General features: G+C 43.2%; 1 protein-coding gene across 2 annotated transcripts in view; it reads right to left on the minus strand.

Moving 5' to 3' along the window:
• Positions 1–24,654, minus strand: part of E2F5 (E2F transcription factor 5) — a 33,369-nt gene that overhangs the window by 2,553 nt on the left and 6,162 nt on the right. For both annotated transcript variants that reach the window (XM_069600691.1, XM_069600692.1), the window contains exons 2-5: positions 4,527–4,636; positions 3,536–3,697; positions 2,213–2,256; positions 519–583 (exon numbers count right to left, since the gene is read on the minus strand). In XM_069600691.1, coding sequence (XP_069456792.1) covers positions 519–583; positions 2,213–2,256; positions 3,536–3,697; positions 4,527–4,636 — 381 coding nt within the window. The remainder of the gene's footprint in view (positions 1–518; positions 584–2,212; positions 2,257–3,535; positions 3,698–4,526; positions 4,637–24,654) is intronic.

Genomic DNA, 24,654 nt, shown 5'->3' on the forward strand with positions numbered 1-24,654 from the left:
AGCAAAGGAGGTAATAGGAAATAACAGTAATATTTTTCTACCTTTTTAAATTGTTAGTTTTCAAATCTGTTTTAGGAAATTTGAAAATGAAAGTCATGAAGTTTATATTAGTATAGAGTCAACAGATATCTTTGACTCAATAAGCCAGAAAATGTTTTTTAAAAGACCTAATTTAAAGCAGTATATTATTGTTGATATTTAAAGTGAACTTTTTCCTCAGGACTGTTATATTGGCTATAGGTTGGTCATTTTTTAAGGTTATTAACTGTATCATCACTCATTCCTTGATGTCTTCTAGCTCAAATAAGATTTTTTAAAAACTAATGTTAAATGATCAGTCATATCCATAATTTTGCAAAAGTACTGAAGACATCTAAATTCAGATATAAATACTTACAGACAACTTAAAAGCAGTAACTTGTTAAGTGTTTACAATTAGCTCACGTTCAGCTCCAGAAAACGTTTGTCCCTCATGACACAGCAGATCCATTTTAACAAAAGCTATCCTACATACGTACCATTTCTGGAATAGGTACCTCCAGTTGTGTACCAGAAGGTGCTTGAATGGCCAAAAGTGTATCACCTGGTCAAAAAAAATTAATAAAGATTTTTACATTTTAGGAACACTATTGATCTTGCAATACCTCGGCCAAGAGAGTGGGCTGTGGAATCAGAATGCTCGGACTTGGTGACCTCAGGCTCTGGTTCTTATTCTGTAAAATGGAGGTGACATAACTTACCGCACAGGGTTTTTGAGGATTAAATGAGGTAATATATCTGTCAGTTTTATATATAGAAATACAGATATTTATAATGTCATTTAGTCCTCAAGGGCTTTCCTGGTGGCTTAGATGGTCAAGAATCTGCCTGCAATGCAGAAGACCTGGTTTTCACTCTTGGGTCAAGAAGACCCCTTAAAAAAGGGAAAGGCAGTCCACTCCAGTGTTCTTGCCTGGAGAATTACACGCACAGAGGAGCCTGGTGGGCTACAGTCCATAGGGGCCACAAAGAGTCAGACATGAGTGAGCGACTAAACACACACGTGTTAGTAGGTCTTACAACAGGGTAAATGTATTCACTCTATTCTCATTAACAAATTCTGCTCAAGTTAATTTGCTTTCACTCAGGCTCATGTCATGTCTGAGACTCTCAAAACTTCTTTTAGCCTTAGTTAGATAACACTGTGTAGTTAAGTATTTATACTACTTAAATAGGTATGATACAGTGAAATCTTAAGCTTACATGACCTTTTGAAGCCAGATTCTACAGCAGTATCTGCTGGGCTGAACATTAAGAGTATGTTCCCAAACTTTCTTTGAAAGCTTGGGAAATACGGTGACAAAGTAGAGCAATAAGGCCGCATGTAAAACCAGCATGGTCTTAGAGTCAGCTTCTACTTGGCAAAGGGTTTGGCAGATTTTTTTTTGGTGTGTGCATGACACCAGACTGTCCTTTTAATAGCCCGTGCATATTTTACTTGTGTTATATATATTATGGGAATTTAGCCCCCATCCCCATTTTAGTTATTCATAGTGGCAAAGATCCTGCCTGCCAATGCAAGAGATGCAGATTCGATGCCTGGGTCAGGAAGATCCCCTGGAGTAGGAAGTGGCGACCCACTCCAGTATTCCTGCCTGAAAATTTCCATGGACAGAGGAGCCTGGTGGGCTACAGTCCACGGGGCTGCAAAGAGTTGGACGCAACTGAGCATATCATCTTAAGGGGAAAACATGGAAGCCGGGGATGGAATACGGTGAGGAATAATTTTCCAGATTATAAATGGATAAACCTTACTGTGTCCTCATGCTTTCTTTGAGCATTTTTTGTGCATTTTTTACCAGCTCACCTGCTACATATATTTTTATAAACAGTACCAATGAGAACCATGTTCTAGTTCAAGTTTAGTCATTGACTCTGTGATTCTATGACTCTGAGACTGTTATTTATTCCCTCTCTGTTTTAGCTGCCTCTCCCACACAGAGTTTATACCTACCAAGGCAGGAAATGAAGTGAAAGCTGGGAAAAGCAGTTATTGTCATGAGAACAGAAATGAGAGCAGCCTATCAACCCATAGCACATAGAGGGAGACCAAAAAATGTCCACAAATCCAGAAAATAACGACCTGAGGTGACTGCATGGGGCATTTTAAATCACATTACACTAAATACGTTGATCAAAGGAAGAACATAAAAAATTTACTAACAGTACTTACCATTAAAACAATTACAGATGTCTTCATGAGTTACATAGGAAAATGTACTGTCAGAGAGTTAAGGAACAACATTTATATCAAGGCCTGGATATATAAATTAAGATAATAAATCTGAAGGCCAAAGTGACCAAATGCATGAAGGGACTGTCACACATGGTCAGATCAAAAAGAACACAAGTCTTTTGTCTGAAAAGGCAAAGATCCGTAAGAGAAGTATTCATCCTTTGCTCTAAGAAGAAGCCACTTTGGATTTCTGTGTCATCTGAGGACTCTTGGGAGAGGAAAGGAAACACATTCCATGGAGACAGGAGCTTCTGGGGGAAGTACACTGATGGGGGGAAAGATGCTGTCGGTGGGAGTGAAGAGTCAACTACAGAAGTCGCTGCATCGAGACTCTCCTTGGGTCATGGTCTGGGGAACTGGGAGTGCCCACGATCTTGGCAAGCAGTGCAGCAAAGTGCGTGATCAACTAGTTCAGTGCTTTTTGGAATTTCGGGGCTCCACAAGGCACAGCTGAAAACCCCCATTATTATCAAACTGTTAAGGAGTTCTGATTCTAGAAAGGAAATAACAAATGACATCATGGACTTTTTCACCAAAGACAAGACAACGTGAAAAATAAATTATATACACAGTCAAAAGTTCATGAGAGGTGGTACAAGATAAATGTAGTTAAAATGTTCCATATGAGTACGGGTAAGTCACAAATCAACAGTCACATATCTGAAAGAACTCAGTGGTCATAAGGGACACATGGAGTACATCACTAATGTTTTTCCCCAAATATGGTAGATATACCAGCTTTGGGACCCTACGCTCTACTAAAGTACTATCTTTGGGTTAATATGAGGCAGAATGTATCCTGGACTGATTGCAGGCCTGTGTGATATTTCATTTTCAAACCAAAATTAATTTTTTAAAAAACTTTGAAGAGTTGCTGAACTTTTAACCACTTTGAAACACTGAATGATTTAGCTTCAGAACAATGATTTAACAACGACCTCCAAATTCGCAGACTCCCTGTAAGCACACACTAGCTAGCGTACTGTATCCTGCCAATGGGTAGACCAAAGATAGGGGAACTTGCAACAGACACATCAGCTTGCTAAGAGATGTACTATATGACTTACAAAAGTAAAAATTTAAAAATATTCATATAAATTATTAGAAGAATGTTACAAAATTAAAATGTTATTATCCCTTGCAGAACTGAAGTCTCTGAAAACACTAGAATAAAGTAACTGATGTTCAGACTGAAAGAATATATAAATACATATATCTATGTATTTAAAGATGTAAAAGGACTTCTATTTAAAAGGATATCTATTATTAATGGAGTCGTCCATCACATTTTTGATGCTTTGCTGCAGCCACAACTTCTGCTGATCAAGTTCTCTCTCCTTCAGTTCTAGATCTTCAATTTCGGCTTTGAGATATCTTAATCTATCTATGACTTCTTTAGTGTTACAGCCAGCACCTACACCTCTTAAAAACACATGAAAATTAATATCCCCAGTATTAGACCCAGGTTAACATCACTTAATTTTTATAGTAAAAATTGTAAAACTCACTGCATATATTTAAAACAAAAATCTTTACACTCTTCTAAAACCATTAACCATTAAAATCTTTAGAAAACTTAAACACCCAAATTACAAAATTCTCAATCTGTCCTAGTGTGCTCTTTGTCATCTAGAAGGGCGACTGGTGACTGAGGCACCACAGGATGCTGGAGTCGAGTGGACACACTGGTAGTCTCATTACATGGACTGAGATGCGGGTAAAACAGATTATCATCTTTTAGTATTTTGTTGGGATTTTTGGCTAAAATAAACTGAAACGTGAAGGATAAGGGGGGCAAATTTGTGGAAAAGAACATGTTTGTTACAGTCAAACATACAACAGTTAACAAATGACAACATGCATTTCAACTAATCATTATTTACAAAGTACATATTCTTGTATGTATGAGACTTAGTTCCTGTTTTCAAGGAGTTTATATTAGGTGAGTACATAGAACAACCAGGTAAAGAAGGATCAATGATACAGAGCAGGATGCAGTGTGTACCAAGTGAGCAGCTGGAGGAAGACTTGAACTTTGAGAGTGCGAATTAAACAGCGGAGTGAGCCACGGGCCATCCCGTGTCACACAGGAGGACGACAGAAGCCCAGAGGCGTGCCAGGGACACGCGAGGGGCCGTGTGACCGGTGTAGACGGCTGGGACAGAGGACTCAGGAGACATACACAGCAGAAAGGTCAGCGTTCACAGAGCACTGAGAAGAAAAAGGTAGACTAGAGCAGTCTGTAACTTACTTCCATTGTATACTGTTTTTTGACTTTTTTTCAATTAAGTCAATTCCTTCCAAGACATTGGTGATATCATAAATTCTTCTTTTTTGCCTCACAGCCAAAGTATCTGCAGCCTGTTTAAAAAAAGGGGGTGGGGAGGTGAACAAAGAAATAAATTACCATTCATATTTTAAGGCCAAAAAGGCTTTAGTTATTAAGGTCACAGCATGAGAGCCCAGTCTTAAATTTGACCCGGTCAGTTGCTTGGGAACAATAGCAGGGTATGTGCAAAGCAACCCTCAAACACTGAAAATACCAAAGAAATGATTCAATTTAAAAGTCAGCAGATGTTGGAACGGAGGAAAAAAATGAAAAGGTCATGACACAAAGCCCACAAAAATAAAAGAACACAATGAGAATACTTCATATCACCTTATGGGCTAATCCTTAAGAGGCGCTGCTAATTGTCTGCCCCTGTCACTTCCTATCTTATTTCTCTGTTCATAAACACAGTCTTGTTTAAAGACAGCTAAGTTACCTTTTTTTTCTTTTGAAACTGAAAAATTATATCTCAGCGATTTTTAAATAATGAAGTCAAGATACTTGGGAGAAAATTCTAAATTATACACACATTGTATAATACCTTGAAATACACAATCTGCATTTTCTAAATTCAATAAAAATAGAGGAATGAATCATGCCATCCCAAAACAAAGCATAAAATTGACAAGAAATAAAAACCTATTGCATAAGGTTGTGGTACTAGCAAATACAAAAGCTTTGTAGTGTCACTTACATTAGGTAAGACCAACAAAAATATTTCATGCTACCATGTCACGAATGAATTGAGGAATGCTGTTATAGTGCCTCTAATTAGTTCTCACTCACATTTCTGACATTTCTTCCCCAGCAGTATAAACAGAACCTCAGAGAAGAGGTTACCTGAAGGCTCTTTTTTCAGAGTAGATTCAGTAGACTATTTTGAATGCGGAGTCACATTTAAGATTCACGGTAGTAACAAAAAAATACATGTATATCCTTACTGACAATATTCAGTACATTATCTACAGAATTTAGTCTCAGATGATTAGTTACTGGCTACCCCAGGGCGTCACTAACTGCTTCATTCTATAAAGTTCCTCCTACAAAAACCAGGGCAGCATTTTGTTTCCTTCCACAGGGAGCAAGTGTGACCAACAACGGCTCACTCTGCAGGCATCTGGAACCTCTAAGTGAGATCTGGTGGTTGTATCACCAGAAACACCAAGTGCCTGCTGCCAACCTTTGAGGTCTTCAGCAGGGGATTCGTGCCTCAGAGAGCAGACCAGAAGGGTGACTGGATGTGGCAGAGGGAAAGAAGGAAGAAGCAGAGCATGAGGCTGTTTGAATCCCCAGCTCTGACTACGTGGCTCATCTCTTCTAGAAGACGAGAAAACGAAGAGGGCTCGCCCCAGTTTCACCTATACCCTCTTCACTGTACTCGGCGGTTCCCTCCCTGTCTCATCTACCAGCAGAGTTTCTGTTCTGAGTGCGAGGCTGTCTTTCTCAAGAGTAATAGTCTGCCGCAAAGCTAACTATAAGAATCTTAAGTTGTGAATTCATGTCTCATTTCCCTCTTGAGAAGTAGCCAGAGCACTCCCAGTTCTGCGTCATCCGTAGCTATGGACTCACACACCAAAGCCATTACAACCTTAGCAACAGCTCACCAGGCATGAACCAGGTCACAGAGCTATTCTAGGTCACTAGGCAAAGAGCCATGAGATCTCAAGTTTAGTTCAAAATTTGTAAAAAGTTATCTCATTTACAGTTTATTTGTTGTTGTTCAGGCACTAAGTCATGTCCAACTCTTTGTGACCCCATGGACTGTACCCTGCAAGGCTCCTCTGTCCATGGGATTTCCTAGGCAAGAAGACTGGAGTGGGTTGCCATTTCCTTCTCCATTATTATTTATCACTGCTTAACAATTAACAACTCTGGGAGTTGGTAATGGACAAGGAAGCCTGGCGTGCTGCAGTCCATGGGGTCACAAGGAGTCAGACACGACTGAGTGACTGAACAATTACAAAATCAAATCCCTGATTCCCAAAACGAAGTATCATTTCTTAAAAAGCTATTAAAGCATATAAACATACAAATGACCAAACTTAAAGAGGATCTCCAGGAGGCTTTTATTTTAGCAGCTGCATCACCTGAAGTCTGGTTCTGGAGCTGGGCACACCAGCTCCAGATGCAGCCCAGCCCTGCCACTTCCTGTCTTCAACTGGCTTCAGGCTCTTTAAACCTCATTTCCTTTTCATAAAATGGGATAATAACATGCTGAATTGTGGGGGCTATGCAGGATAATCTTAGCATACTGTCCTCTAGGTAATTTATACTTAAATGTTGCTAACAGCCTCATCATCAAATACAGGTTGAAACAAGGGATCAAGGGTTAGAGTTGGCATGGATATGGACCTATCATATTTTTCACATAGGGTTTTAAAAAGCTGCATTAAATTCTTGATTTTATTAAGTAATCCAAGACCTCTGTATTCATAAACCCATACCATGAGTCATCTCCAACTTCATTCATTTCTTCAGCTCCCACGGGGTGCCAGGCTTGTTCTGGGTCTTGAGGATACAGTGGTGACAGAACAATGCCCCGTCCTCAAAAGAGGGAGGCAGTGACTAGTGTATTAACGTAGGTGTTCTCTTAGGAGGAACGCATTTAGGCCGGTACTGTATTTGACAAACTTTTCAGAGAAGGGCTCCCTGATAAAGTGAGTCTGAACTGAAGACAGTGACCCCGGGAACACCTGGAAGAGATGCGGGGGAGCACAGGAGGAATAGTGGGGGGGAGCGGGAGGCAGGGAGGGAGGAGGCGGGAGAAAGAGACAGAGATGGCAAGAAGAAAAGGCGGCAGCCGTTGTGAAGACCGGCTTCCCCCCCCTCCGAGACAGAAAGCCACTGGAAAGCTCTGAGCGCTCGGGAACTTGGCTCAAGGTTTTAAAAGGTTCCCTGGGGCTGCTCTGGGTGGAAGCAAGGAAACCACTGAGGAGGCAGCGGGGACAATCCGTTCAAGAGGCAGCCGTGGAGACTGAGAAATGGTGGCATCCAGGACCTGTTTTGAAGGTACGGCAAGCGGGCGATACTGAGACAGCAATTGACAATGACTCTTCCCTTTTTGACGCGGGCAGCTGGAGACAGGAAAGCTGCAGGAGGGGCAGATTCAGAGCGCTAGAAATCAGGAACTCTGCTCTGGCCGTTTGGACACCCCAGGGGAGAAATCAAGACCACTGGACATGAGAAGTGTGTGGGTTAAGGGAGAAGTCCCAGTGGAGGTACAGTATCAGGAGTCATCAGTAAGTAAGCCATTAGGACACATTATGACACAGCATGGCACCAGCTGGATTCGCCTAGGAGGTGAGCACAGACGCAGAAGACGTCTAAGGGCCAACCCTTGGGTTTGGCAGTTTAAGATCCAGGGAATGAGGAGCAGGCTGCCACTGAAGTAAGCAAAGTAGGGAGAGTGGGATCTTGAAAGTCAAGAGCCAAGAAACAGCAAGTGTGTCAAGGGCTGCTGGCAGGGGGAGCCAGTTCACCAAGACTGCATCCGTGGGTTTGACTATGGAGACATCAAGGTGACCTTGCAGCCAGTTTTGACAGCAACAGACTCGAAAGCCTCCTTGGAGAGATTAAGACAGAGTAAAGGAAAGTTAGTTCTAAAAAGGTCTTGTAGGTCTTCATAGAATTGTTCAACTTCAGCTTCTTCAGTGTTACTGATTGGGGCATAGACTTGGATTACTGTGATATTGCGTGGTTTGCCTTGGAAACGAAGAGAGATCATTCTGTCGTTTTTGAGATTGCATCCAAGTACTACATTTCAGACTCTCTTGTTGACCATGATGGCTACTCCATTTCTTCTAAGGGATTCCTGCCTGCAGTAGTAGATATAATGGTCATCTGAGTTAAAGTCACCCATTCCAATCCATTTTAGATCGCTGATTCCCAGAATGTCAACGTTCACTGTTGCCATCTCCTGTTTGACCACTTCCAATTTGCCTTGATTCATGGACCTGACATTCCAGGTTCCCATGCAATATTGCTCTTTACAGCATTGGACCTTGCTTCTATCACCAGTCACATGCTGAAGCTGAAACTCCAGTACTTTGGCCACCTCATGGGAAGAGTTGACTCATTGGAAGACTCTGATGCTGGGAGGGATTGGGGGCAGGAGGAGAGGGGATGACAGAGGATGAGATGGCTGGCTGGCATCACTGACTCGATGGATGTGAGTCTGAGTGAACTCTAGGAGCTGGTGATGGACAGGGAGGCCTGGCGTGCTGTGATTCATGGGGTCGCAAAGAGTTGGGCCCGACTGAGTGACTGAACTGAACTGAACTGAACTGAACGGAAAGTTGGAGTGGACAGCTCTTCTGAGGATATTTACTGGGAAGAGGAACAGAGAAGTGGGACAGTGGCTGCAGGAAACTATGGGGCCTCCCCAGGAAGTTTCCACTTTCCTTCATCTCTCTTTCCTTTTAAAGGGAATGATTTCCACACGTGAGGATGCTGAGAGGAATGACCTGGTCATGGGGGTAGGGGGATAATTCATGATGCAGGAAAGAGAAGGGACAGCCACCAGAGAGCGGAAGGTGGGCAGCGGGGGACGTGACCAGACGAGCAGGGGCGATCAGCCCTAGACAGTAAGAGGGCACGTTACCAACCGGAGCTCCGCAGGAGCGCACACATGCAAGACGGTAGATACAGTGAGAGGTTATACGGCAGTAGATGTGGTGAGAGGTTACAGGACGGTAGATATGGCGAGAGGTCACATGACGTTAGGTGCGGTGAGAGGTTACACGGCAGTAGATACGGTGAGAAATGACGGTAGATGAGGTGAGAGGTTACACGGCAGTAGACACGGTGAGAGATTACACGATGGTAGATACTGTGAGAGGTTACACGACGTTAGATGAGAGGTTACATGACAGTAGATACGATGACGACAGTAGATACGGTGAGAGGTTATACGACGGTAGATGAGAGGTTACACGACGGTAGATGAGAGGTTACATGACAGTAGATACAGTGAGAAGTTACACGATGGTAGATACGATGACGACGGTAGATACGGTGAGAGGTTATACGGCAATAGATAGTTATACGATAGTAGATACGGTGAGAGGTTGTACGACAGTAGATAAGGTGAGAGGTTAGGCACCTCCTTCTGGGTGCTTTTCCTCCAGGAGAGAAAGGAGAGAAGTGGCTGAGAGAGGAGAAAGTGTGATCCTTGTCTAGGAGAGCCCGAGGTAAGCAAGCCTTGGAGCAGCAATGCTGGGCCCCACTAAGGCCCCGTTGGGCTCAGTGGTCCTGAATTCAAAGTGAGAGCCACTGGCATTACTGGGCATTTCCCTGAGGCCCTGCAGATTGCTGGGGTGTTGACGAGGGACAGAGAGAACAAAACGGGCACGGCTTCATCCCATGCTGCCCTATAGCACTGAATAAATGCCCATGTGTCAAACGTAGCAAATTTACTCTGAAAGTTTACATTTACTATTATAACACCTGACCATAAAAGGTGAGCATAAGCCATAAAGGAAGCATCTACTAGATGCCTGAGTTTTCAGGACAGACAGAACCCTTTGACACAGATCTCCCCTCCAAATATGAGATCTTTTTCTAAAAATTGCTGGGGTCCTGCCTCAGCAGAGTCCAGGGATATCCTCAGGATGGACGACGTCAGTGAATGAAGAAAGATAGATAAAGAGATAAAGAAAGAGACACGGGGTGACTAAGCTTCTTCGAGCAAGGCCTGTGTACTTTATTTTTCTCGGGGCTTTTATACCCTGAGTTATACATACAGCAAGGTGAAAAATGCAGAGTCAACTCAACACTCCATCAGTAATAACTTTTATCGATATCAGGTTCCTTCCTGTAAAAGTCTTTTTTTGTACATCATCTTCTATTCCGGAGGCCTGCTGATATTCCATGACCTCCTTTTGATAAAGGTTGGTCAGCCAGAACACCAGAACAATGATTTTTCCTTAAAGTGTTTCTTTTAAAATTTTTAGCCTGTGTCACCCTTAAAGTACGCTGTTACATTTTTATGGAGCAAAGATTCAGCGGGTTATAACAAAGAAAGAACTTATTAACTCAAATCTAATGTTGTTAATGCTAAGGCTATTACCTGCTTTTCTACATCCTGACTATATGCACTCCCAGGAACACAATGGATAAGGGATGTGAGAACTTGGCAGCAAGCATTGCATAGGCTCAATAATATTGCAAGAGTCTGGATAAAGCCGCCAAGTAAGCTAGAATGCTAACGGGGTTTAAAACACTCCTTTCATGCCCAGGAGATTTATCAGCTAGAGGCCTAAGTTAACTCTTTTGGTCAGGGACAGCCCCCTGCTAATGTCAGAAGAGCTGGTGAGAGACATAAAATAATAAGACAGACAGATTCTGGTTCGGGGGTAGATGCTCGAGCAAGTTCAGGGGGTCCCTTGAGTCCTGATCTCGCCTTTGCCTGTCAGGCCTCTTCCTCATGACCTTTGCCACGGGTGGGATTTTCCACACTGGCTCCTAGCAAAAAATGTCACCACCAGTAAACAAGTGATATCCATAGTTGGAACAAACTAAGAGCCTGTGATGCTTTAAGAGGTAGACAAGTCAAACAACCCAGAGAGCTGACAGAGATCACAAGTAAGTGCTAACAGGGCTTCAGGGACATTCTGGCCCCGCCCCCTCACTTTAGCAGATGACTCCAGTAAGACCCGGTGCTAACTCGGGGATGGAGAGATGGCTGCTAGCTTTATTTGCGTTAGGATTAGTTGCAGCTCATTTGCTCAAGGATGTTATCCTCATGGAGCCTGACACTGCATTCAAACGGGCTGACATAAACACAGTAACTATGGAAACGTTCTGTCTTTCAGGCTCTCCATCTGCAAAGCAGAAACTCCACTCTCTTCCAGGACCACAACTGTTGACACACGTGCACTCGATGTCTTAGCTACTGTGCTTCTGAGACTAACATTACAGCGAGGAGGTCCAGACGCAAAAATCAAAACTGTGCAACAGAAACACTACAAAACATCAATTAGTATCCACACATGCACACAAACATGCACAAGTGATGGGATCCTGAAAATAAGGTAGGAGCACCTCAAGTGATGCAACAAGATGGCTTATAAAATATTTTAATGAGGACTTTTTAAAAACCTGAGCAAATTCATTTTCATGTGCTCGATACTGTTATTTTGCTTTATCTCTTGATAAGATTACTCATTTCAAACACTGTTAAAGATAATTGAGATGTAAAATGTTTGATTTCAACCCACCGTTAAGAAGAATCATTTATAAGCCAGTAATGGGGTAACTGTGTAATAGAATCTTTCACAGATATTATCTAATGTTCACAACTGCTTTGTAAAGTAGGTATCATTCTCCCTGTTTTTTAGGAAACGGTTCAGAAGGCTAATGAACAGTCAGATGGAATTTGGCATTAATTATACATTTATGAAACACATTTGTGGCAAAATATTTTCAAATGGGCTATCATTTTAAAAGACTTTAAATACATGTGGTAGACAGTCAAAAGTTCCCAAGCTATACAGATGCACTGAAGAGCAATTCAATTACCACTGATGGTTTCATTGAGAGTACAAAAATGGTCTGAAAAAGCAGAAAGATCTTCATTTCCATGTATTTATTTATTTTAAAATGATGACCAGTAAAAAAAAATTGTAAACATATTCAAGACTTCGAGACCATGGCTACCACCTTCCAGAATGAGGCTGAAAAAAATGAAACAGCTCTGGAAAGTGAACTCTTATAAGAGACTGAAAAGAGAGAGATTACTGAAGGTGGGGGCAAAAAGGTCAGAGTTCTTGGAGGAGGCTGCTTTTGTGCTTTCAAGGCATCTGTAAATGTTAAATTAATAAGGAAATTAAACACCACAAAATAACTTACTTACCTTAAGGAAACAAACTGCTCCCTCCAGAAGCAGCACTAAGCATGCAAGTGTTTTCAATCAGTGACCTTTTCCTGAGGGAATCTCTCCTTAAAAGTCTGCGGTACTTTCAGTACCCCAAAACTGCTACTGTATATGATATTTTCAAGTGCACAAGTTTTAATTTTGTTCTAATTCTTAAAATGTTTGAACAGACTCTGCATAAGCTTTTAAAAAGAAGGTTAACTGTACTGTCTTACACAAGTCACCAAAGAGTTCTCAAAAGGAAAAAGACGACAGTTGATAAAATATCTAAGTAGGAAAAGCCTGCTAAGACTCAGTTCTAGAGATTGCTCGCCAAGTCCCCAGCTGCATGCTTTGAAATTCTCATGTATGTTACGTTGTTAAACCAGGAACCAAACTAAGCAGCATCTACTATTCTACCACCCGGCTCTGCATCTGCATATTTTTTATAACCCTGATAGTCAGTCATGTATGGATGTGACAGTTGGACTATAAAGAAAGGTGAGCACCAAAGAATTGATGCTTTTGAACTGTGGTGTTGGAGAAGACTCTTGAGAGTCCCTTGGACTCAACCAGTCCATCCCAAAGGAGATCAGTCCTGAGTGTTCATTGGAAGGACTGATGCTGAAGCTGAAACTCCAATACTTTGGCCACCTGATGAGAAGAGCTGACTTATCTGAAAAGACTCTGATGCTGGGAAAGATTGAAGGCGGGAGGAGATGGGGAGGACAGAAGATGAGATGGTTGGATAGCATCACCAACTTGATGGACATGAGTTTGAGTAAGCTCCAGGAGTTGGTAATGGACAGGGAGGCATGGCGTGCTGCAGTCCATGGGGTCGCAGAGTCGGACATGACTGAGCGACTGAACTAATGGTTAGAAGTTAGGAACCATAGAAGTGGCAAAGAAGTCAGGGACATGGGCTAAGCTGTGAGATAGCAGTTAAGATGTTGAGGAGATTAAATGAGTATATCCAAAATACTCAGGAGAGTGCCTTGCACAAGTATCACACTGTGTTAGTCATTACGACTATTATTGATCCAGTTTCTCACTTATAGTAAGAAGACACTGACCTCTGAAAAACGTATCATGGAATGTAAAGATCATCTTTATTTATCCGCAACTTTAACACTTCAGAACACAGTCAAGCACAATGAAGTAGAAGGGCAGGCTTCTGTAGAAGCAAAAACCTGTATTTTACTACTCAAAAAGAGTTCACTCATTTGGATCCTATTTATTCCTTTTCTATGATTCCTAATGGTGGGGCTATTTAATGTCAATGTGCACAAGAAAATGAAGTACCATCCAGGACACTGGTGAGGAACCGCAACAACCATCAAAGGATGTGGCAGAAATTATAGAAAGGATAAAAAAACTCACAAAGCAGACAAAGCTGAGGCCATTGGACACAGCAATAATCCACCAGACTTAGAAAAGCTTCGGGGTTATCACCTCTAAAGGATACAAAGAATAATATTCATCGTGACTAATTTGAGTTACACTAAAACTAAGCGCAGTCTTTTCAGCTTTAAATTGCAGACATGTAATGGGTTTTGGAAATTTTTCAAACCAAAATGGTTAAATGTTCTTCTATAAGAAACATTATTAATAGACATAAACCCTCAGCTAATCAGAAAACTCCTGCTATGGACAAAAATCTTATTATGTAAAGGATAAACAATGGTTTCAGAGTACCTGGACTTGTCACATTCAAGGATACACTAGTCGGATTTTAAAATGAACCTAAATATCTCAAAGGGATTACCCTGCATGTGACCAATGGCTGAGTTACACTCCATTTTCATATCAGTTTCCTTCGTAACTGTGACCAGCAGCCTATTCTGAAGTCTGATTAACCCCCACCCCCAAATAACTGGGTATCTGTCTCAAACACACACACACACACACGTATATGCATCAAAACATCAAAAATTTCCTTCATCAAAAACTTCTAAATGTCAAATCTATAGAAGAAATTAAAATGAAAAGATAAAGATTTGAGTATTTCAATAATTAAAACTCACATATAAGAAAGCATTAAAACCACAAATTAAAACAGGCAAAAGACACATTTCACACCCCCAAATTAACAGCCTTAAAAAAGTTTTCAAAACTTTTAAAAAGTCAACAAAAGAATAAAGAAATGCAAATTGAAACAATGAAAATACACCTCTACACAAAAGACTTGTACCTGAATAAAAGCCCAAAGTATAGCTACAAAACTAAATACCACTCAGGGACAGAGAGAAATGAACTACTGATACAGGTAACCACAGGCGTGAGGAACGCAGCTCAAGCCGGAGCGCATCCTGTGTGAGCGCATTCCTGTGAAGCTCTGAGTTTTAATCCATGGAAAAGAAAACGGAGCGATGGTCCTCAGTGGGGTGTGGAGGTTGGGGTGTGGCTGGGAGAAGGCAAAGGGAGCTGTTTGGGGTGATGGACATTCTCTACACCTGGCTGTGGTGGTGGTTACAGGTACAAGCCTTTGTCAGACTCATTGTATCATACACTTAGAATGGGAGCAAAGAGTCAGACACGAGGGAGTGACTGAACTGAACTGAATGAGTGGAAATCATACCTTTATAAAGCTGATGAAAAAAAAAAGCAGAGATATTATCATTCATCACCTTTCAAATCTCCAGAATATGAAAACATCAGAATACCCCCAGTTATCTACTTGGAAACAGCACTTACAATGTGCTGGGCACTTTCAGTGTTTTAAACGTAGAACTCCCTTTAGCCATTTGTATAACAACCATTTTCACCATTTTTGTGAAAGCAGAAAGTAAACTCAGTAACTTGCCCAAGGCCACTGAACATGGTAAATAAAGTCAGGATGTAGGCTTCCCTGGTGCCTCAGACGGTAAAGAATCTGCCTGCAGTGCAGGAGACCTGTGTTCAATCCCTGGGTCGGGAGGATCCCCTGGAGGAGGGCATGGCAAGCCATTCCAGTATTCTTGCCTGGAGAATGCCCATGGACAGAGGAGTCTGGTGGGCTGACCTTTTAGCCACTGGGCTGTTCCTGATGTGGTGAGAGTTCCTGGTCATGATTATACACTTCCAGTAGACTGTAAGTATCTAGCAGACTGTAAGTATCATTGTTTTGTAAAGCAGTTTGGCAACAGCCATCAAAGTGTTTTGCATTTTTAATACCTTTTGATCTACTCATTGTCTAGTCATTGTTTAGATTATCATAAGCAGAAACCATTCAAAATGTCTAAATGCCAAAAATGTTTCCTGGACATATGTTGCTAAATCCAATGGATACTACAAAGTCTTGTATCCTCCAAAGCACTTGACTCTGCTTCCCTCTTTCCTCAAACACTGTTCCCTGGCCTTGCTGCCTTCAGTCCACAGGTTTATTTCCTCCTCGGTCTCAGGCTGTTTTCTCTCAAGTCTCCTTTTTCTCTGCTGCTTCTGGGCTGTGAGTGTTTCCCAGAATTTCACTTATTTCTCTGTCCACTCTAAACCTCATAAACCAATCATTTCCAAATCAAACTGGTAACCCTGGTCTCTTTGTGGGCTCCAGATTCATAAATCCCACAGGTCGCCAAATATCCACTCAAGGATGGCCTGCAGGCATCTCACACAAGCCTAGAACTGAACTTCCCTTTCCTCCAAATTCCTTTTCTCTTTTTGTAACCTCTAAGTGAAAATGACCACCATCCACTCTGATGACCATGCCATTACTCGGCAATCTTTTGCCTAGACTCAGCATCCAAGTTCTGTCCCTTCTAAAACTAAATATTTCTTCACTTCTTTATATTTCCACTGCCTCTAGAGCTAACCCATTTGAAAAGACCCTGATGCTGGGAAAGACTGAAGGCAGGAGGAGAAGGGAACTACAGAGGATGAAATGGTTGGATGCCATCACTGACTCAATGGACGTGTTTGGATAAGCTCCGGGAGTTGGTGATGGACAGGGAGGCCTAGCGTGCTGTGGTTGAGGGGGTCGCAAAGAGTTGGACACAACTGAGCGACTGAACTGAACTACCTTAGTTCAGGCCTATAATCATGCCTAAATGACAACCACATTCTCTAAATAGTCATCTGATTTATAGCTTCTTAAATGCACCATCTCTTTCACTGGCCTTTGGCACTTAATACCCTGCTGGGAATGCCTTTTCACCTAAGTCAAATTTGATCACATCCATTCTATTTGTTGGAAGCTGATGACAGACTGGCTGGATCAGTCCATGTCCTGTGTGTACTGGTACTGTGTGTACACAGTCCCTCACCTCACAGGGCACTTGGTCTAGAAGGGAACCACAGGCAAATAAAGAAAGAAAGAATCAACCCCATTTGTGATAAAGGGTATTAAGGAAAAGAACAGGTAACTGAGAAAGAGGATAAACAGGAACTAACTTCAGCCACTTCAGATTAAAGGAAAAGAGCCAGAAAGTACATCTGAGCCAGTCTGCTATTGCTGCTATCCAAATTACCACTAATGTCAGACTTTATTTTTTGGGCTCCAACATCACTGCAGATGGTGACTGCAGCCATGAAATGAAAAGACGCTTACTCCTTGGAAGGAAAGTAATGACCAACCTAGATAGCATATTCAAAAGCAGAGACATTACTTTGCCAACAAAGGTTCGTTAAGGCTATGGTTTTTCCAGTGGTCATGTATGGATGTGAGAGTTGGACTATCAAGAAAACTGAGCACCAAAGAATTGATGCTTTTGAACTGTGGTGTTGGAGAAGACTCTTAAGAGTCCCTTGGACTGCAAGGAGATCCAACCAGTCCATTCTAAAGGAGATCAGTCCTAGGTGTTCATTGGAAGGACTGATGCTAAAGCTGAAACTCCAATACTTTGGCCACCTCATGCCAAGAGTTGACTCATTGGAAAAGACTCTGATGCTGGGAGGGATTGGGGGCAGGAGGAGAAGGGGACGACAGAGGATGAGACGGCTGGATGGCATCACCGACTTGATGGACATGAGTGTGGGTAAGATCCGAGTGGGTGATGGATAGGGAGGCCTGGCATGCTGCAATTCATGGGGTCACAAAGAGTCAGACACGACTGAGCGACTGAACTTAACTGAACTCAACATAGATGTATTATCATATAGTTCTGTAAACAGAAGTCCAAACATGCCTCTCTGAGTTCAAGTCACAGCGAAGCTGTGGTCCTTCGGGGTGCTCTAGCGCAGACCCTGCCTTGTCTTCCAGTCTGTGGCACTCCTTGACCAATGGCTTCTCTCCTCCAGGGCTTCCCTGGGGGCTCAGATGGTAAATAGTCTGGCTGCAGTGCAGAAAACTCGGGTTCAATCCCTGGGTCTGGAAGATCCCCTGGAAAGGGAAAAGGCAACCCACTCCAGCATTCTTGCCTGGAGAACCTCATGGACAGAGGAGCCTGGTGGGCTACAGTCTGTGGGGTTGCAAGGGTCAGACACAACTGAGTGACTTCACTTCCCTCTCCTCCAGCAATGGTCTGGCCGAGTTGTTTCCACACGGCCATTTCTCTGGCTCCATCTCTTCTGCCTCCCTCTTCCACTTTTAAGTGAAAGTGAGTGAAGTTGCTCAGTCGTGTCCGACTCTTTGCGACCCCATGGAGTGTAGCCTACCAGGCTCCTCCATCCATGGGATTCTCCAGGCAAGAATACCGGAGTGGGCTGCCATTTCGTTCTCCAGAGGATCTTCCTGACCCAGGGATCGAACCCGGGTCTCCCGCATTACAGGCAGACACTTTAACCTCTGAGCCACCAGGGAAACCTCTTCCACTTTTAAAAACCCTGGTAATTATCAGTGGGCTTAACTGCGTAATTCAGGAAAATCTCCTCATCTTAACAATACCAGCTGATCAGCAACTTTAATTTCCCTTAACTGAACACATTCATGGGGCTTCCCTGGTGGCTCAGTGGTAAAGAATCCGCCTGCCAACGCAGGAGACATAACAGATGTGGATTCGATCCCTGGGTTGGTAAGCTCCCTTGGAAATGGCAACCCACTCCAGTACTCTAGCCTGGGAAATCCCATGGACAGAGGAATCTGGTGGCTACAGTCCACGGGGCCGCACAGTCAGACACGGCTGAAGCCGCTGAGCACGCGGCACAGTCGCAGGTCCCAGGCATTGAGCCATGGGCATCTTTCAGGAGTCTTATTCTGTCCACCACAGCACCTAAGGAAACATTTAAACTGAGGCCACCGGGTTTAGAGCATCAGCCAAGGTGGGGTGGGGATAGTGCGTGCGTGTCAAAATGCACTCCAGGCAGAAGGGAAGAGGGCCCTGTGTGTATGTGTGTGTTGGTGTGTATGTGCTCCAGGCAGAAGGGGGAGGGGCAGTGTGTGTGTGTGTAAACATTTGCTCCAGGCAGAAGGGAAGGCCCGCTCTTGCAGCCCTAGGGCAGGAGTAGAGGGCAAGGCCCCAGAAGGACTACGGCTGGAGGGCTGGGTGCTGGAAGAGGCTGGGGTGGAGGTGGGTGGGTGGGGATAGACGCCTGGAGGGGCCTGGGTCCTTGAGGCGCTGGGTGCTGCTCTAAGGAGAGAACCATCTGTTAGATGCTTATGGTGACTATAATCACATTCTTTCACATCTGTGATTTCAGGCCAGTGATGGTAGACAGAAGTGAAGTGAAGTCACTCAGTCATGTCTGACTCTTTGTGACCCCATGGACTGTAGCCTACCAGGCTCCTCCATCCATGAGATTTTCCAGGCAAGAGTACTGGAGTGGGTTGCCATTTCCTTCTCCAGCGGATCTTCCCAACCCATGGATGGAACCCATGTCTCCCACATTGTAGGCAGATGCTTTTACCGTCTGAGCCACCAGGGAAGTCCCTAAGGAGAACCACCTGACCTTAAATGCTCACACTTCATATGTGACAACAGCACCAGAGTCTCTGAGGGCTGTGGAGCCGGCTCGCCCCTCACTGGCCCCTGGAGGCTCTCCGTCGTGGTCCCAGGCTCAGCAGGGCGGCCACACCTCTCTGAGCCCTGAGAAGGGTCCAGCTCCCAGCAGAGAAGGGTCCCGTCTCCCTCCCTCTGCCCCACAGCTGTAAGCTCCAAGCTACTAAGGAAGGGGCCAGGGTGAACACTGGTTAACTCGTATTTACTGAATGAAACGGAAAAAACCTAGAATCAACTTATATACCAACCTATAAGAATGGTGAGTTCTTGATGACAACTCTAAATTGAGGCTCTCAAAATTTATGTTTACAATTTGAGAAAATAAAGGTTAATACCTCAGTTGTGTAACAAACTGGGGAAATACTGAAAATTGAAAATAGTGGCTCTCTTCGGGTAGTGGTGTACTGGATAGTTTTTATTCTGGACTATATTCATTTTTTCCCAAGTTTTCCACTATTTATATGCTATTTCAACAGATAACTTTAAAAAGGTAAACCTCCCTTGTACAAACATATTAAGTTTAAGACAGAAAGGGAGATCCATGAACTAATAATCGGGGAAATTTCGTCTTAAATGGCAAAATCTAAAAGAAATATATTTATAAGAAATATTTGCCATACCCAAATTTACCATACTAAAGAATAATATAGAACACACGTCCAGACAAATGCACGTGTGATCCATGTTGCTATGCACTATTTAAACAATGACTTTTACGATTCACCTTTGGATTATGATCTCTATCAGTTTATACCATTGAGTGCACCTGATATTAAGGTAGACTTTCTCTGGAAATTAGTCCCTTCACTCCGGATTTCTCTTTGCCTGGTATACTGCAATTAAAAATTTTTGATTCCTTTGTTGGTGCTTTTCTTTTAGACAACAGATGCCTGAATTTTTTCCATCTAAACCACCTTACTAAGGAGAAAGGAACTGGATACATTCACATACTGGAGAAACTAGTAGGTTTCAATTATTACTCATTTGATATTTTCTGTGTATTATGCTTTCATGCATTTTATCTTTTTATCCTTTTCACAGCTTTCTCTGTTATTTTTTCCCCTGTGAACTAGTAATTCAAAGTGTGTCTCTAGTCTGTTAAGTTACCTTTTGAAGAAGGAAATGGCAACCCACTCCAGTATTCTTGCCTGGAAAATCCCATGGACAGAGGAGCCTGTCAGGCTACAGTCTATGGGGCCACAAAAGAGTTGGACACAACTTAGCCACTGAACAACAGCAATGCTACCTTTAAAAATGTAACAAGATGTTGCTAAAAAGAAAATGATGCATAAAATTAGCAAAAGCTCAATACTTGGGCACTCTGCTAACGAAATCTCTGTTAACTGAGGGTCTCAACTAAATCCTTCTTACTCTTCCCCTGCTGCTGCTGCTGCTAAGTCACTTCAGTTGTGTCTGACTCTTTGCGACCCCATAGATGGCAGCCCACCAGGCTCCCCCATCCCTGGGATTCTCCAGGCAAGGACACTGGAGTGGGTTGCCATTTCCTTCTCCAATGCATGAAAGTGAAAAGTGAAAGGGAAGTCGCTCAGTCATGTCCGACTCCTCGCGACCCCATGGACTGCAGCCCACCAGGCTCCTCTGTCCATGGGATTTTCCAGGCAGGAGGACTGGAGTGGGGGGCCATTGCCTCCTCTGACTCTTCCCCTAGACAAGAATATACCTAACATGTCTCCAGTTGTGCCTACACAGTTTCCAGTCAAGGAGAGAATCTTCCCCAGTGACGGAGGGCCTTGCATCATGTGAGCATCACTTCATCCACTGCTCAGTCCCCTGGAACACAAATGATGATCAGCCACAATTATGCCAATCTTGTTCTTTTTAACAATATAAAATTTTAAATCTTGTAATTTTCCTAGATGCCCTCCCACTCCAGGGGATCTTCCCAACCCAGGGATCAAACCTGGCTACAATATGCTGCTATTCAGACATAAGCAGACTATTCCAGAGCATATAAAAGAGCAATTTCTTCCATCCGTAGCCTCCAACATTTCCCCAAGAGTAGCTCTCATCAGTTTTAGTGAGCTCCTAAAGGGTCAATTATGTTCCGACATTTAACTCCTTCTACTACCAGAACTGACTCGATGGACAGGAGTCTGAGTGAACTCCAGGAGTTGGTGATGGACAGGGAGGCCTGTCATGCCGCAATTCATGGGGTCGCAAGGAGTCGGACACAACTGAGTGACTGAATTGAACTGAACTACCAGAACAGTGCTTTCTGATTCATGAATAAGGCAGAAAAGAGGCGGCAGGAGAGTTCATTCCATGGTTCTCAGATGTCAGTATGTATCAAAACCACTTGGGGGTATCTATTTAAAAATACCAATTCCTAGGCTCCTTCTCTAGCCCTACAGGATCTGATTTCCTAGGTCCGATGTTAGAATCTATTTTCTTTAAAGATACAGGAGATGCTGATGCATTTGACCTTTTGTCTACACACTGAGAAAGTCGGTATAATCCCTTTCAAGGCCTCCAACTTTCTTGAAGCGTTGGGGTGGAGAGCCTATTGTTTTGCACAAAGATAAAATCTGCCAAAGGTCCGTCTAGTCAAAGCTATGGTTTTTCCAGTAGTCACATATGGATGTGAGAGTTGGACTATCAAGAAAACTGAGCACCAAAGAACTGATGCTTTTGAACTGTGGTGTTGGAGGAGACTCTTGAGAGTCCCTTGGATTGCAAGGAGATCTAACCAGTCCATCCTAAAGGAGTCCTAAATGCTCATTGGAAGGATTGATGTTGAAGCTGAAACTCCAATACTTTGGCTACCTGATGCAAAGAACTAACTCATTGGAAAAGACCCTGATGCTGGGAAAGATCAAAGGCGGGAGGAGAAGGGGACCACAAAGGATGAGATGGATGGATGGCATCAATGACTCACTGGACATGAGTATGAGCAAGCTCTGGGTGTTGGTGATGGACAGGGAGGCCTGGTGTGCTGCAGTCCATGGGGTCACAGAGTTAGACACAACTGAGTGACTGAACTGAACTGAAAATCTGCCTGATGCCTCTCAGTTCACAACTACTGCCACCACTTAGGACGGCTCGTGCCTCCTTCCTACTTCCACCTTAACGGTAAGACAGAAAGGATACGGGACACGGCCAAGAACACTGTAGACAAGCGGCAGAACTCTTAGTACTCTTTTAGCTGTAAGCCTGTCCAGAACTGGAAAATGAGACCGTTGGTTTCTCTTTTTGTGTGTATTTTCTTGTTCTCTAAAAAAAGTTGTTCTGCACATTACACAAAAACTTTGGAGGTAGGCAGGTCTGATATCAGATTATCTGGGTTCTTACCTCCTTTTCTGTGGATACTGGTTGTAGCCAATTAACCTCATTAAACCTCAATCTCCTAATGAGCAAAATGCAAGTATAATAACTCATTTATGGTTTTGTTACATGGATGAAATGTATTGTTAAAAGTAAAGCACCTGGTCTAGTGCCAGTCACTTAGTATTAGCTATTAGTAACCATGTGTACTCTGCATATAAGTTAAATAAGCAGGGTGACCATATACAGCCTTGATGTACTCCTTTTCCTATCTGGAACCAGTCTGTTGTTCCATGTCCAGTTCTAAATGTTACTTCCCGACCTGCGTATAGGTTTCTCAAGAGGCAGGTCAGGTGGTCTGGTATTCTCATCTCTTTCAGAATTTTCCAGTTTGTTGTGATCCACATAGTCAAAGGCTTTGGCATAGTCAATAAAGCAGAAATAGATGTTTTTCTGGAACTCTCTTGCTTTTTCCATGATCCAGTGAATGTTGGCAATTTGATCTCTAGTTCCTCTGCTTTTTCTAAAACCAGCTTGAACATCTGGAAGTTCATGGTTCACATACTGCTGAAGCCTGGCTTGGCGAATTTTGAGCATTCCTTTACTAGCGTGTGAGATGAGTGCAGTTGTGCAGTAGTCTGAGCATTCTTCGGCATTGCCTTTCTTTGGCATTGGAATGAATGCTGGGTTGGAAGAAGCACAAGCTGGAATCAAGATTGCCGGGAGAAATATCAATAACCTCAGATATGCAGATGACGCCACCCTTATGGGCAGAAAGTGAAGAGGAACTAAAGAGCCTGTTGATGAAAGTGAAAGAGGAGAGTGAAAAAGCTGGCTTAAAGCTCAACATTTAGAAAACTAAGATCATGGCATCTGGTCCCATCACTTCATGGGAAATAGATGGGGAAACAGTGGAAATAGTGTCAGACTTTATTTTGGGGGGCTCCAAAATCACTGCAGACGGTGACTGCAGCCATGAAATTAAAAGATGCTTACTCCTTGGAAGGAAAGTTATGACCAACCTAGATAGCATATTCAAAAGCAGAGACATTACTTTGCCAACAAAGGTCCATCTAGTCAAGGCTATGGTTTTTCCAGTGGTCATGTATGGATGTGAGAGTTGGACTGTGAAGAAAGCTGAGTGCCAAAGAATTGATGCTTTTGAACTGTGGTGTTGGAGAAGACTCTTGAGAGTCCCTTGGACTACAAGGAGGTCCAACCAGTCCATCCTAAAGGAGATCAGTCCTGGCTGTTCTTTGGAAGGAATGATGCTAAAGCTGAAATTCCAATACTTTGGCCACCTCATGCGAAGAGTTGACTCATTGGAAATAAGACTCTGATGCTGGGAGGGATTGGGGGCAGGAGGAGAAGGGGATTAACGAGGATGAGATGGCTGGATGGCCTCACCGACTCAATGGACGTGAGTCTGAGTGAACTCTGGGAGTTGGTGATGGACAGGGAGGCCTGGCATGCTGCGATTCATGGGTTCGCAGAGTAGGACAGGACTGAGCAACTGAACTGAACTGAAAATTAGCATCTTAACCCTTGTTCAAGTGTACAGTTTAGTAGTTTTAAGTACCTTCACACTGCTGTGCAATCAGTTCTCCAGAGTTCTTCTCATGTTGCACAACTGAAACTCTACACCCACACTACTAGTTTGCTAGGGCTGCATAATAAAAATACCACAGGCTGGGTTGTTCAAACACAAGAAATTAATTTTGTCACAGTCCCAGAGGCTTGAAGTCCAAGATCAAGGCGTGGGCGGGCTTGATTTCTTCTGACGTCTCTCTCCTTGGCTTGCAGATGGTGTTCCTCGCCGTGTCCTCATCCGCGCTTCCCTCTGTCTGGGCGTCCCCAGTGCCTGTGGGTCCAGACTGCCTCTTCTCACATGGGCACCAGTCAGATTGGCTATGTACTCACTCTAATGGCCTCATTTTAACAGAATCATCTCTTCAAAGACCCATCTCCAAATACATTCACATTCTAATATACCTGGGGTAAAGACTTTTACAGAGAGATTTTGAGAGAGCACAACTGAGCCCTAAAACATCCACGAAGTAAAAACTTC

Source organism: Ovis canadensis, chromosome 9, assembly GCF_042477335.2.
Source record: "Ovis canadensis isolate MfBH-ARS-UI-01 breed Bighorn chromosome 9, ARS-UI_OviCan_v2, whole genome shotgun sequence".
NCBI lineage: Eukaryota > Metazoa > Chordata > Mammalia > Artiodactyla > Bovidae > Ovis > Ovis canadensis.